Source organism: Helianthus annuus, chromosome 12 (assembly GCF_002127325.2).
Source record: "Helianthus annuus cultivar XRQ/B chromosome 12, HanXRQr2.0-SUNRISE, whole genome shotgun sequence".
Classification (NCBI taxonomy): domain Eukaryota; kingdom Viridiplantae; phylum Streptophyta; class Magnoliopsida; order Asterales; family Asteraceae; genus Helianthus; species Helianthus annuus.
This window is the reverse complement of record NC_035444.2, coordinates 138,561,607-138,577,648: the sequence shown is the minus strand read 5'-3', so window position 1 is coordinate 138,577,648 and position 16,042 is coordinate 138,561,607. Positions and strand designations below refer to the sequence as shown.

At 38.1% G+C, this 16,042-nt stretch overlaps 1 protein-coding gene across 3 annotated transcripts; it reads left to right on the top strand.

Annotated features, from left to right (window-relative positions):
- The first annotated feature begins 11,191 nt into the window (after positions 1–11,191).
- Positions 11,192–15,486, top strand: LOC110895734. 3 transcript variants are annotated; one of them, XM_022143083.2, is made up of 13 exons: positions 11,192–11,497; positions 11,589–11,912; positions 11,984–12,110; positions 12,188–12,519; positions 12,586–12,715; positions 12,897–13,019; positions 13,101–13,145; positions 13,288–13,367; positions 14,057–14,153; positions 14,226–14,315; positions 14,457–14,510; positions 14,681–14,740; positions 14,960–15,486. In XM_022143083.2, the coding sequence occupies exons 1-13, from the start codon at positions 11,229–11,231 to the stop codon at positions 15,101–15,103; spliced, it is 1,875 nt and encodes a 624-aa protein (XP_021998775.1). In that variant the 5' UTR covers positions 11,192–11,228; the 3' UTR covers positions 15,104–15,486. The 3 variants fall into 3 exon arrangements, with proteins under 3 accessions (XP_021998775.1, XP_021998776.1, XP_021998777.1); XM_022143084.2 differs by having other exon boundaries at positions 11,203–11,497; positions 14,684–14,740; XM_022143085.2 differs by lacking the exon at positions 12,897–13,019 and having other exon boundaries at positions 11,204–11,497.
- Positions 15,487–16,042: the final 556 nt, after the last annotated feature.

The following is a 16,042-nucleotide window of genomic DNA, read 5'->3' as shown; positions in this document are numbered from 1 at the left end:
CGGCCCATGAGGTGACTATATCTTACAGCCGGAGGCCTGGTACAAAATCTGCTAGGTTTGAGCCTTCCTACATCTGTCACACCCCCAAAATCCACCATGCGGAGTACCACCGCTTGGAGGCGTGACATGACCAGGATCGAGCCACCAATCATATTGAACAACATAATCAAGTAAATAAAACCAAACACAATACGATTGGTGACCAATAGGAAGTAATCCGATTTTAGTTTAACAGCGGAAGCATAATAAGTTCAAAACATAAGTCCATAGTTCATAAGTTTAAAGTCCAAAACGTAGGTTTAATAAGTTCATAAAGTTTATTTATTAAATACGGGACATATCAGTTCGCATCCCACAACGACCACCTCCATATGCAAGCTCCATAGCATCTAATGACCTGCAAAGCATGTAATAACGAGTCAACAACAAAGTTGAGTGAGTTCACGGTTGGTTGTCCATTTTAGAGTTGTTTCCAAAAACATAGTTTAATCTCATTCGGCTATCCAGCTGTGGGGGTTACCCCATAGTTTGAAAACGTTTATTAGTTAACCATCCCATGTCCACCTTCCCTGGCTATCTAGCCCGGCACTTTGGCCGTGGGGGAGCTACCCCAGTATTTTAAACTACCAGACTCGTTTATCATATCGACTACTAACAAAAATCAATTGTGCCCTAGCGTCGGTGTTCTATCACCACCGACGTGCCATAGTCCATTAGTACACGCCCCTCCGACTGGCACGGTGTGAGGTTTGTTAAACCTAATAGCGCTATTAACTAATGACCCGCTCGCCATAGCCTCGGCGATTAAGTCGATACAAAAAGGGAGGGACTTCGTTGATAGAGTTCTAGTCCAGTAAGTCTAATACGTCCCAACAGGACGAGGAATTTACATTCCTGAACACGTCTCAAGGACGAGGAATTCACATTCCTGAACGCGTCCCAAAGGACGAGGAATCCCTATTCCTGTACCCATTCCCATTCCCACCGGGAAGTTACCATGCTTTGTAGAAAACTGTGAACTCACCTCGGTTTGCTCGGTTAGATTCTCAAATATCGCTAACAGTCAAGGTCGGTCAATCACGTCCTAGTATGATTTACAGTTAGTCATTTAGTGTCTTACAAATAGAGCACAAAGTTCCTACACGTATCTATCACATAGCATGCATTACTTTAACTGTTTATGCCCGTATATATATATTTCCCATCCATTCCCCACTCATAAGCATACATACGATAGTGCACGTAACACATATAACATGTTAGATCATTCACAGATAGCATACTCGACATTTAGACACGCAAGTCGCAACTTATGTCAATTCAGCATTATCATTCAAACCTGGCTGTTTTCGGACATTTTAATAAAATAGTTAACTTATTCCAAAAATTCTCAGATTTTTACAGAACGTCATAAACATTTCATATTTTATTGTGTAAAAATATCGGGGTCCGGTTCACTACCAATATTTTATAACAATTCATATTCCGGACTGAACTCAGATTTATGTATTTCTGACCATAGTCCACGGAACAATTTATTAAAAATTCATCGAGTGTCCGATTTACGAAATTCCAGTGGGGTAATTACAGATACATCAGTTGTCATCTACTGTATGAATTCCATGAGCTGATTCATCATATTTTTCCAGTTATGACCAAAAACATAACACCTATTTTCAGCAGCAAAAATGCAGCTTGAGCTGCTGTTATAAAATGACCTTTTAAAAATAGTAAACGGAGTCCAAAAATTATGATTCCGGTGCCATTAGAACCGTATTTTCTAATATCACATTTTAGAGTCAAAATATCAGTTTTTTGTAGTGTTTATGACCTGTTTACAGCCAACTGAAGTTGGCTGTAAAGTATGGACAGATTGCTGTTTTTGGTCTCTAGCTTACTAGTTTGTGTTCGGTTGATCCCGTTAATTATGTTTAGTGACCACAACAACATCATACATCAATAATAATCAGCAAAACATCAAATAATCCACCAATAATCATAATCACACAAGATCTACATGAGTTACACACCTATCTTCCCTTTATTCATCTTATTCATCTTTTATCCAAGACTAATGTAAGTTCTTTTAGAGCTTCATAAGTTTTTAACCATTAATCATCTATTAACCATCATAAATATGTAGATCAAGAGTGTTAGAGTGTCTTACTACTAGCACAAGGCTAGGGAAGAAACAAGTCGGAAATGTGGAGGATAATAGCACACAAGAGAGGTCCTTCGAGTTCCAAGCACACCGGGCTTCCTACTTCACCTCCTAGCACCTTGCTATCACCTTGGATTGGATTGAAGTTGCAAGAAAATGGGTGGTGTATGGTGGCCGGTTGTGGGTGGCCGAGAGGAGAGAGGGAGAGTTGAAGGAGATAGTGTGATCTAGTTGAAAGATATGAGATGATGGAATGAGATACACACCATACTTAAAGATCTTCATATCTAATATCTTGCCCACTAGATCAAGCAACAATCAAATAAAATCTAAGCAAAATATATGAGGAGATCTAGTAGAATCATGGTGATCTTGTAAAGGTACTTATAATCTTACACCATATATTTTGTTCATATTCTTAAGCAAGACATCAAATAATATCTAATAAAATATACTAAGAGATCTAGGAAGTACGGTCATGGTGTGGATCTTGTGGGTCCTCTTGTGACCGATTCGGTTAGGGGGGGGGGGTTGGTTGCAAATTTTGTAACTAATTGGTAAAGGTTAGTTAGGTTGTCAAGTATATACTTACATACATTAGTATGTTGATATTTAGGGGGTGTTATGGTATACGGGGATCATGACTAGTCAAAAATAATAAAAATGTATTTGACAAATATTTGGTGTCCCGGGTAATGTCCGGTTGTTCGGTTAAATACGGTTTCGTTAAAGTGTTTAATTATTCCGTAAAGTGTCTATTATATATATTTTTGTAACACTTTTAATTTTTAACACTCAGGAAGGCATACCGGACTATTTAGTAACTTTTCTGTATCCTACTAGTATGTTAACAAATACATGTAAGTATAACACAGATATCAGAAAGCAGTTAAGTAATTCCACACCGTCGTCAAGCACTTTAATCATCATTAATGAATTGTACGGAATACATGGGATTTTGAGGGTTGTCACATTCTCCCCCTGTTAAGAGAATTTCGTCCCTAAATTTAGCGCGTGGTTACTGAGGAAGCTAGCTAAGTTGCGTTGTTTTCCTGATTTTCCTGGGGTGCCACATCATCCCCCTGTTGATTTGGAATTTCGTCCCGAAATTCTGCAGTAGCTTCAGTCTCAGTAGTGTTTGCACTTTTCTTAAACAGCTGGGGATACTTGAGTTTCATTTGGTCTTCTCGTTCCCAGGTATACTCTGGGCCACGACGGGAATTCCAACGAACTCGGACGAGAGGTATTCTGGTGTGCTTGAGAATCTTAACGTCTTGATCCGTAATCTCTACTGGTTCCTCAACGAATCGCAGCTTGTCATCGATTGTGAGCTCTTTGAGAGGAACTATGAGGGTCTCATCTGACAAACACTTCTTCAGATTTGACACGTGGAATACGTTGTGAACTCCGCTGAGTTCTTCGGGTAGGTTCAGCCTGTAAGCGACTTTGCCAATTCTCTCGGTGATTTCGAAGGGTCCAACGTATCGCGGGTTGAGTTTGCCTCGTTTTCCGAAACGAACTACACCTTTCCAAGGTGAAACTTTGAGTAGCACCTGATCCCCAACCTGGAACTCGAGTGGCTTTCTTCGCTTATCGGCATAGCTTTTCTGACTGTGACGAGCTGCCGCCATTCGTTGTCGTATCTGAGCAATCTTCTCGGTTGTATCTACCACAAGTTCTGGACCAGTGATTTGACTTTCACCGACTTCTGCCCAACAGAGAGGTGATCGGCACTTGCGTCCATATAATGCCTCGAACGGAGCGGCCTGGATGCTGGTGTGGTAGCTGTTGTTATACGAAAACTCCACTAATGGGAGATGCTTTTCCCAGCCGTTACCAAAATCGATTACACATGCCCTAAGCATGTCTTCAAGAGTCTGGATGGTGCGTTCAGATTGCCCATCTGTCTGTGGATGATAAGCGGTGCTCATATCTAAACGTGAGCCAAAAGACTTATGCATAGCTTGCCACAGTTCAGAGGTAAAACGAGCGTCACGATTAGAAATGATGGAGGTTGGCACTCCGTGCCTTGATACCACTTCTTTTAAGTAGATGTCTGCTAGAGTAGAAAACTTATCCATTTCTTTGATAGGCAGAAAATGTGCAGACTTGGTCAGTCGATCCACGATCACCCAAATGGTATCGTTTCCGCGTTGAGATCTGGGCAGACCAGTAACGAAATCCATGGAAATTTGCTCCCATTTCCATTTAGGTATCTCTGGTTGTTGGAGTGGGCCTGATGGTTTCTGGTATTCGACCTTGACTCTCGCAAAAGTTAAACATTTACCGACGTAGGTTGCTATGCTGGCTTTCATACCAGGCCACCAGTATGTAGTCTTGAGATCATGGTACATCTTGTCCGAACCAGGATGTACTGAGTAACGAGACTTATGCGCTTCATCCATCACAAGCTCGCGCAAGTCTCCATACAGTGGAACCCAGATGCGTCCGTTAACATAGTAGGCGTCGTTTCCTTTTTGTTCTAGCCGTTGCCTCGATCCTCTTAGGGACTCAGCTCTGATGTTCTCTGCCTTCAATGCTTCAACCTGAGCATCGCGAATCTGAGCGGGAAGGTTAGATTGGATGGTAAGTTGTAACGCACGTACACGCCTAGGTATAGTATCCTTTCGACCAAGGGCGTCAGCCACAACATTGGCTTTGCCCGGATGATATTTGATAGCGCATTCATAATCGTTCAAGAGTTCTACCCATCGGCGTTGTCGCATGTTCAATTCCTTTTGCTTGAAAATATGCTCGAGACTCCTGTGATCGGTATAAATGGTGCACTTGGTACCGTACAGGTAATGTCTCCATATCTTAAGCGCGAAAACAACTGCTCCCAACTCCAGATCATGAGTAGTGTAATTTCTTTCGTGAACCTTGAGTTGGCGTGATGCGTAGGCAATGACCTTGTCACGTTGCATCAACACACAACCAAGTCCTTGGATGGAAGCATCGCAGTAAACCACAAAATCGTCTGTGCCTTCAGGCAATGAGAGGATAGGCGCGCTACAAAGTCTATCCTTCAAGTGCTGAAATGCGGACTCCTGTGCATCACCCCAACGATAGGTGACACCCTTCTGAGTCAGTGAAGTGATGCGCAATCTTGGAGAAATCTTTGATAAACCTTCTGTAATATCCTGCCAAACCCAAGAATTGGCGGATTTCTGTTGGTGTGCGGGGTGCAGGCCAATTCTTTTTTTTGGGTAAAGGGTTACCCCGGTGAAATTTTATATATCTACCATCAAATAAAACAGGGTGTGTCATGAAATCAACACACACTACTAGACTTGGCATACCAAGCCTAGGCAAAAGCAAACAAAAACAACCCAACAAAAGTCACAACCAAAAACAACAACTATAAAAAAACACAACCCAAACCCTAAACTAGGCAACAGCAACTAGCTCTAGATTAACCATGGTCCGACTCCTTGTTCTTTGAAATCTACCAATCTGTCACACCCCCAAAATCCACCATGCGGAGTACCACCGCTTGGAGGCGTGACATGACCAGGATCGAGCCACCAATCATATTGAACAACATAATCAAGTAAATAAAACCAAACACAATACGATTGGTAACCAATAGGAAGTAATCCGATTTTAGTTTAACAGCGGAAGCATAATAAGTTCAAAACATAAGTCCATAGTTCATAAGTTTAAAGTCCAAAACGTAGGTTTAATAAGTTCATAAAGTTTATTTATTAAATACGGGACATATCAGTTCGCATCCCACAACGACCACCTCCATATGCAAGCTCCATAGCATCTAATGACCTGCAAAGCATGTAATAACGAGTCAACAACAAAGTTGAGTGAGTTCACGGTTGGTTGTCCATTTTAGAGTTGTTTCCAAAAACATAGTTTAATCTCATTCGGCTATCCAGCCGTGGGGGTTACCCCATAGTTCGAAAACGTTTATTAGTTAACCATCCCATGTCCACCTTCCCTGGCTATCCAGCCCGGCACTTTGGCCGTGGGGGAGCTACCCCACTATTTTAAACTACCAGACTCGTTTATCATATCGACTACTAACAAAAATCAATTGTGCCCTAGCGTCGGTGTTCTATCACCACCGATGTGCCATAGTCCATTAGTACACGCCCGTCCGACTGGCACGGTGTGAGGTTTGTTAAACCTAATAGCGCTATTAACTAATGACCCGCTCGCCATAGCCACGGCGATTAAGTCGATACAAAAAGGGAGGGATTTCGTTGATAGAGTTCTAGTCCAGTAAGTCTAATACGTCCCAACAGGACGAGGAATTTACATTCCTGAACACGTCTCAAGGACGAGGAATTCACATTCCTGAATGCGTCCCAAAGGACGAGGAATCCCTATTCCTGTACCCATTCCCATTCCCACCGGGAAGTTACCATGCTTTGTAGAAAAGTGTGAACTCACCTCGGTTTGCTCGGTTAGATTCTCAAATATCGCTAACATTCAAGGTCGGTCAATCACGTCCTAGTATGATTTACAGTTAGTCATTTAGTGTCTTACAAATAGAGCACAAAGTTCCTACACGTATCTATCACATAGCATGCATTACTTTAACTGTTTATGCCCGTATATATATATATATTTCCCATCCATTCCCCACTCATAAGCATACATACGATAGTGCACGTAACACATATAACATGTTAGATCATTCACAGATAGTATACTCGACATTTAGACACGCAAGTCGCAACTTATGTCAATTAAGCATTATCATTCAAACCTGGCTGTTTTCGGACATTTTAATAAAATAGTTAACTTATTCCAAAAATTCCCAGATTTTTACAGAACGTCATAAACATTCCATATTTTATTGTGTAAAAATATCGGGGTCCGATTCACTACCAATATTTTATAACAATTCATATTCCGGACTAAACTCAGATTTATGTATTTCTGACCACAGTCCACGGAACAATTTATTAAAAATTCATCGAGTGTCCGATTTACGAAATTCCAGTGGGGTAATTACAGATACATCAGTTGTCATCTACTGTATGAATTCCATGAGCTAATTCATCATATTTTTCCAGTTATGACCAAAAACATAACACCTATTTTCAGCAGCAAAAATGCAGCTTGAGCTGCTGTTACAAAATGACCTTTTAAAAATAGTAAACGGAGTCCAAAAATTATGATTCCGGTGCCATTAGAACCATATTTCCTAATATCACATTTTAGAGTCAAAATATCAGTTTTTCGTAGTGTTTATGACCTGTTTACAGCCAACTGAAGTTGGCTGTAAAGTATGGACAGATTGCTGTTTTTGGTCTCTAGCTTACTAGTTTGTGTTCGGTTGATCCCGTTAATTATGTTTAGTGACCACAAAAACATCATACATCAATAATAATCAGCAAAACATCAAATAATCCACCAATAATCATAATCACACAAGATCTACATGAGTTACACACCTATCTTCCCTTTATTCATCTTATTCATCTTTTATCCAAGACTAATGTAAGTTCTTTTAGAGTTTCATAAGTTTTTAACCATTAATCATCTATTAACCATCATAAATATGTAGATCAAGAGTGTTAGAGTGTCTTACTACTAGCACAAGGCTAGGGAAGAAACAAGTCGGAAATGTGGAGGATAATAGCACACAAGAGAGGTCCTTCGAGTTCCAAGCACACCGGGCTTCCTACTTCACCTCCTAGCACCTTGCTATCACCTTGGATTGGATTGAAGTTGCAAGAAAATGGGTGGTGTGTGGGTGGTGTATGGTGGCCGGTTGTGGGTGGCCGAGAGGAGAGAGGGAGAGTTGAAGGAGATGGTGTGATCTAGTTGAAAGATATGAGATGATGGAATGAGATACACACCATACTTAAAGATCTTCATATCTAATATCTTGCCCACTAGATCAAGCAACAATCAAATAAAATCTAAGCAAAATATATGAGGAGATCTAGTAGAATCATGGTGATCTTGTAAAGGTACTTATAATCTTACACCATATATTTTGTTCATATTCTTAAGCAAGACATCAAATAATATCTAATAAAATATACTAAGAGATCTAGGAAGTATGGTCATGGTGTGGATCTTGTGGGTCCTCTTGTGACCGATTCGGTTAGGGGGGGGTTGGTTGCAAATTTTGTAACTAATTGGTAAAGGTTAGTTAGGTTGTCAAGTATATACTTACATACATTAGTATGTTGATATTTAGGGGGTGTTATGGTATACGGGGATCATGACTAGTCAAAAATAATAAAAAAATGTATTTGACAAATATTTGGTGTCCCGGGTAATGTCCGGTTGTTCGGTTAAATACGGTTTCGTTAAAGTGTTTAATTATTCCGTAAAGTGTCTATTATATATATTTTTGTAACACTTTTAATTTTTAACACTCAGGAAGGCATACCAGACTATTTAGTAACTTTTCTGTATCCTACTAGTATGTTAACAAATACATGTAAGTATAACACAGATATCAGAAAGCAGTTAAGTAATTCCACACCGTCGTCAAGCACTTTAATCATCATTAATGAATTGTACGGAATACATGGGATTTTGAGGGTTGCCACAACATCGTTGCACACTTGTTAATAGCCTTGCAAACCATTAATTGATCTGTATCCTTGTTTTGCTTTCATACCAGGGTTTACAAACATACATACATATTTACAATGATTTCAAAGGTTTATTCGCGCACACAAACAAACATGTGAACTCGCTCAACTTTTGTTGATGTTTTTCAAACTACATGTATTTCAGGGAATTAAATGTGGATCTGGCGGGCGTTTGGAAGTTTCAAGAAATGTTGAGAATAAAAGATGTCATCCGTAGTCTTAGGGTTTGGATAATGTGTCTTATCCTAGATAGGACATATCTTTCAAAACCTGGTTTTATTTAAAGTCTTTTGTCGAGTCCTTATGGAACTCTAAACAATTCGTATGGTTTGTAATTCAGATTTGAAGTCTATGTTTCAAAACAATGATGTTTGTGATATTTTAAACTTATTTAATGGATGATCATCTTTAGTTTTATCATATAAATGGTTGTTATGGTTGAATGCAATGATATTAAGCAAGTCACACATAATCACGCTTCCGCAAAAGTCAGGGTGTGACAATATCCATAACACATGGCATGTTCTACAATGAATTCTGGAGTCTTGCAGACACTCATGTCAATGGGAGATGTGAAAGAAATGTTTGTTAGCCATGATCATCTCAATGATTTCTATGGGAATTTAAACGGCATATGGTTTTGTTATGGTGGTGGTTTTGGGTATCATGGTTATGGTTGGGACTCGGTGGTGGAGGACAGAGGTGATCAGTGGAAGGTTGTTGAGTCTAAAAATGAAGTTTAATAAATGTGAAAGGGTTGAAGGTGCAATTTATGAACATTGAAGGATCTACCAGAGGTTCCAGGAGCTGACAAGTCTCAAGAATTGAAGATCCACGCGACTTTATGTGTAAATGGCTTTGTGTGATTATATGGATGAGCATGTGAAGTCTGTAGACCAATACCTAGTTGATTAGTCAACAGTCACTAGTGACACTCTCTGTGTCGCCAAGTATATTTCATGTGTTACCAACACACTGTCACAATGACAGTGCCGCAAGTGCATACCACTGTGATATCCGAGTGTCGCTGGTGCACATCCTGGTGACATCTTAGTGTCGTCAGTGCATCTACGATTGAAGACCATATCTGACAAAGAACGGTGATCGGAGACACTCAATGAAGACAAGAATGTCGGGGGAACACTCTTGTCTTCAATGAGTGTCACCCGGAGACATTGACATAGTGTCATCGGCGCCCTTGTTTGTTTAAGTGCCGACACTCTCTTAGGAATGAAGTCAAAGTGGATCGAGCCAAATTCAATGCCTAAGTCAAGTCGAGAAGATTGGGAGAATGATTGACAAGTGAAGATCAAAGATAGAGAAAGAACTTTGTTTCGATTAAATAAATATATCTTGTTTATACAAAATATATATATATCATTTTTTACAAGTAGTTTTCTTGTTATGTGACAGTTTTTGTGAGTTATTAATTAGGGAATTAAAGTGTAATTAACTTAAACTTGTTTAGGCTACAAATAGAAAGAGTGAATTAGGGTTTGAGGTTAGCAAACACATTAAGGTCATTTTGGGGTTTATTGTAAGCATCTTTATACAAATCATTTTGGGGTTTTAAAAATCAAACAAGTGTGTTCATATTATTATTCATTGTGTTCTTCATATTTCCATAGATTTTGGTTCAAACATCAAACGAATTGATGTTTTGGATCCAACTCTGAATAGGAATCCATCATTAGCATCGTAGATTCGAGTTTGGGACTTACAAGGGTGCAATCTGGTGCTTGGTGGTGGGAGATGGTGTTCTCGGTGGTGCTTGGTGGTGGAGGATGGAGGTGATCGGTGGTGTAGGTTGTGTATGTTGGAAATGACAATTATACCCCATGGTGTTAAAAAGTAACAGTCAAACAAATCGTTGACTAACAAAAGGACGCATATGGCAAGAAATTGCAAACGAGGAGTAAACATGTATCAATTTAGGGTCAATTTTAGTACCAAGCATAAAGAGAGCGGAGAAGCAATGTGTATTGATTAGGGGTGGAAATTAAAACCCATCCTTGACATTTTGGGTTATTTTACCCTTTAAAAAAGGAAATAAGTCAGCATGGGCTGGGGAAATAGCAAAGATAGGTTAGGATGGGTTTTAAAATATCCATCTAAGTTTTCACATTGGTCAGGATGGATTTTTAACTTTCTAACATTTTTGCAATCAGAGAGGGAAACCCAATCTCATGAATTTAATAAATATCGAGAGACTTGTCTTTCCACTGCATGCTTTCCAGATTACCTGCCACTCAAGATGTCGTCTCTCTATTAGTGCAACTACTGTCTTTTTAAATATTTATCTATTATAGCCCAAATCCATCTTGACAAAAACTCATTTTGACCTAAACCAATGTTAACCTATTTCTTAATAAACTCATCCTAACCCATTATTCAAACATTTCCAATCCACCCATTTTGCCACCCTTAATTAATTGTATTTATGGAATAGTAAAGGGACCAAGCATTTAATAAGAAAAGGTTTGTTATCTCCTTGTATGTATGGTATGTATGAATGTCCTTGCAGAGTGGCGTGGAGAATGCATCTCTCATGGCAACTGCCCACCAGCTTCAACCCTCTGCCTCTTTCATCAATGACAATGAAACCCTACCACTCATCATCTACCTTGTGTTGCCTCTCAAGTAATGATGGGGTTCACGTGCCAAGGCACAAGTACATCGCCATTTCGAAATCGGAGCTCTTAGACGCCATCGTCTCAACCTTTGATTCACCAAAAGAGAAACAAGAGTTTCTTCTCATGTCCTCGTAAGCTTGATTTGACTTTTTTCTACTAGTGAATTTCCTGATTTTTTTTTTTAAATATATATATATATATATGTGTGTGTGTGTGTTTCAGGTGTCTGGACTCTATTTTACATGCTGAACATAAAAGCATTTTAGAGGAAATGCGAGCAGATTATGATCTTACTCATGCTGCTGCTAATCAGTATCATCATCGTCATCACTTTGACGAGGAGGATGACTTTTTGGGAACAGAAGATATGTCCGTTGACACCCGTTTTCAGCGTGCTTTCATTCAACTACTTTACAATGCTCAATTTGAAGAGCTGTCAGCTGCTGATTTAATGTTGACGTCAGCATTAAATACTGATTATCTCCTCACTCTGCCCGTCTACGTTGATTGGAAGAAAGCGTCCGAGTCTAAAGCAATCATTTTCAGGTGAGAATTCATTCATTCATTCATTCTACATGTTCTGACTTGATTTCAGTGTTGACCCATGTATCCTCCAGGAGGGGATACGCCACCGAGAGACAGAAGGGTCTACTAATTGTCGAAAAACTGGATTACTTGCAGTCCAAGCTTCTGCAAGCACTTTTCTCCAGTATCTCTGAGCCGTTAGGGAGGTGGTTTGCTGAGGTAATTGCTTAAGATTGATTACAGCATTTGAAGTTTGGTTGTTGAATTAAAATGCTTTGCTTTGTTGTGAGTGACAGGTGTTAGAACGTGCCATTGAGGGACAAGAAGATGCTGCTGAGGTATGGATGAAACGGATCAAGGAATTCCCTGTTTTCAGGAAATCTGACATGCTTGAACAACCTCTGAGTAGTGATGATATGTTCAGTGTTGATCAACTGTCAGATGAAGATCTTCCCATATGGCTTGCTGCGCAGAGGGCTGTGGCCCGTTATGAAGGGATTTTGTCATCAGCCGGACCCCGTGGCAGGCTTCTAAGGAAGTTGCTGACGTGGACAGGTCTTGTACCCTCCATGCCACAAAAGATATACAACCTTGAAGAAGATATCACTGCATCTGAACCCTATTTAAGGTTACTCTCACTTCCTTTGTTGTTTTGGTTTTAATGCTGCCTAGTAACATGATTTTTGATATGCAGGCCTATTTTCTTGTCAAGGATATCACTTGCTGACATATGGAAGCCCGCTTCAAGAAGATTTTGTGAAAATAATCCCTGGAAAATGTTGAAGAATGCTTTTTCAATATGTTTGTCACGATCAGTCCTTCAGGTCAGGTGTCACACAAACTACAGTTTTTTCTTGTTTCATTTTGGTGCTTGATGATCGACAAACACTATTTATTGCCCTTAATAATAATGACTATTGTAATCTATACATGATATTTAATTTATCATACCATCATATAGATAGATTAAATCCAACTTGACTAAAGAAGCTTTTGTGATGATAGGAGCCTGCATTCCAAGAATTGATTTTACTTTATACTAAAGAAATAGATCAAAAAGAGAGCATGGGCCAACCTCCTGTATTGCAGTTGAAAATCTATGAGAATATCCCTATTCCTGATTTGCCAGTAAACACATGTCACCGCACTTGTTATGTTGTCAGTTTCGCCAAGTAATGTAAATATAACACCATCTTTTCTGTTTTGTAGGTTATTTTTCCTCACAAGAAGCTGTCTTTTCGCATCTTGGACACGGTGAATATAAGTTAAAGATTATTTATGTTTTTTTTCCCCTAATAAAAATTACCACTTAAGGTTTTCAGCAGGGTTTTGTGTTTTTGTTTCATATGATTTAAAATCTTATAAAGCATGTTGAAACTCCTAAGTTGTTGTGAAGGTACGCTTGGATGTGGCCTCAATCCTGGGGCTGTTGGCTTACTTCATAAACTACAAGTTTGAGAACATTTTAACCTCACCGTGAGTACCATATCATTATCTTGTTATATGTATTTTGATTTTTTACCTTCCATGGTATAGGCAGTTAAAGTTTTCTTTTCTGGTCCCATTTATATTCAACAAATTAAAGACCTGAACCATGTTAGCCATTTGGGATAAGGGTCATATATCACGAAAAAGTCACTCAGATATACTTTTGGCATATTAAATTTAATACCTAAACATGTACTCAACCCAATTTTGCTATATTGAAGTCCCTTCACATGTCTAGAATGCATGCATGTACTTGTGAAAGAAAACTTAAAATAGTGATTCGTTAGTCGTTACCCCATAAATTTTTCAAAATAAGATTATATAATATTTTTGTACAAAAACATTGAATGTCATTCTATCAAATTTAAGAGCAAACTGGTCATTATTTTATTTTGTAAGTATGTATGCATTCTAGAGAAGTGTAGCGAAAATGGGTCGACGTGTTTCTTTACATGTTTAGGGACTTTAATATACCAAAATTATGTTGAGAGACTTGTTGTGAAAAATGAGAAAGTATGTTAGTTTTTTTATATATAATCATTATATGCGAATAGAAATCAAATGTTTATAGTTATTTTATTATTTGAAATTTACTGTAACTTTTAACACTGCATCTGCTGCTTCCATTGTGTGGTCGTAACGATTTGTTTCCTATTCACATAATTCAATGACCGCAGATCAGCAATAGTTTTAGATGTGATTGCAGCAAGTGCTCTTGTTATATATGTGTCTCGTATAGTCTTGGGATACAAACAGACGTGGGATCGGTATCAAGTAAGATGAGAAACTGCTTTTGGAATAATGTTAAATATTTCCAGTTGAGTTTTTAACGATTTTCTTTTCTAGCTTCTGGTCAACAGGACGCTTTATGAAAAGACTCTAGCTAGTGGTTTTGGATCTGTTCACTTTCTTCTGGATGCTTCTGAACAGCAGCAAGTGAGGAATTTCGCAGATTAATAATACGTTGTAACGAAAATTAAGGCCCAAAAGTTGTTTTACTCAGTAATACAAGGTCAAACAATCTTTTTTTTTTTTTACTTCTAATCTAATCCTTTTTCTTTTGAACCTTGTATGCAGTACAAGGAAGCCCTTTTAGCGTATGCCATTTTACTCAAAACCGGGAGTTCCCAGGTTTGTGTTTCCATTACAGAATATTGTATTCTATCACAATGCAGTCATTGTGTAGAGGGTTTAACTTTTCCCACTTGCATTATAACATCTTTATTTACTTTTATTGGCATTTAAGAAATACTGAATACCTTTATTATGGTATTTTAAATTAAATGGTGATATGTTTTTAGCAGGCCACTTATGTACGAGACCAGTGCGAAAGATTTATGTATGACGTGTTCAGAAAGAAGGTAGTTTTTATAATCCCTCCACCCAACTTTACTTTGAGCTAATAAAGATGTCAATTGATTAAAAAATGAAACCAAAGTTAATTTATTATTAATTGCTTTGTGACAACATGTTGATAAATATTTCTTTTATTTTTTTTTTGTGAATAGAAGTAGGAGGACATCATGCCATCGATAAAGTTTCTGAAGTTGTTAAATGTTTGCTATGTGTGTATTTTACAGGTTGAAATGCCGATCGATAAGGCTGTAAATACATTGATGAGGTTGGAACTTGTTATTGAGAAAGAAGTTGGCGGATTACTGCCAGTTCCTTGTTCGGAGGCATATACCATCCTAAAACGACGTTGGAACAGTTTTGTAAGTTAAGTTTTGGATTCCATCGTCTAAGAATGTTGTTTGCTACCAACACCCCATCCCACTGCCACATGGAATGGAATAAACATGATTCAGAGTGGGAATCAAGTATTCAACATGAGTCGGCATTTGGTAGGAACCTTAAACTTGTCTACTGTAAATATAGAAAACTTAAAAATGTAAAATTATGCAAATAATAACAATAATAATAGCAATAGTGTCATCTGTTAGAACTGCACTTGCAATCATGAGATGGATCTTGGTAAGATGATTCTTTCAGACTTAATTTTTTTATTTTTTTTTTATTTTTTGCAACTGAGAAGTTGTATGATTGTTAGTGGGTCTCTGAGAATTCATGTACCCTTTTCGAGCTTGAAAAATGTACCCTTCTGTAATGTTTTATTATTATAATTTTTTTTTTAAATCAAATGGGTATTGGGCTCACTAAACCTAATGTCAATGAGCTAACTTCTAAACCATTATAATTGTTTTGTAAATGAGCCTATCTTGAAGTTGGTATGGATATACTATTTAAAAAAATTAACACATATATATATATAGGAGAATGATCCGGTAGGAACCACCCTTTATTGCGAGAACCGCGATAACCAATGTGAACACAACTAAAAATAGCTAAAAAACACACAATTTTTTTTAATATTTTTTAAATTAAAATCGCTATATTTCGTTATTAAAAAAAATTGGCTACTAAAAGTAGCGATTTTTACATAAAAAAACTGTGTGTTTTTTAGATTTTTTTAGGTTTTTTTGGGGGTTTAGTTTTTAGCATTTTAGCTTGGGTGGGGGTGGGGTTTAGTTTTTTTTTTTTTTTTTTTTTTTTTTTTTTTTTTTTTTTTTTTTTTCTGTGTGTGTGTGTGGGGGGGGGGGGGGGTAAATAAAATATAACAAAAAAATTGTGTGTTTTTTTAGATTCTTTTAAGTTTTTTGGGG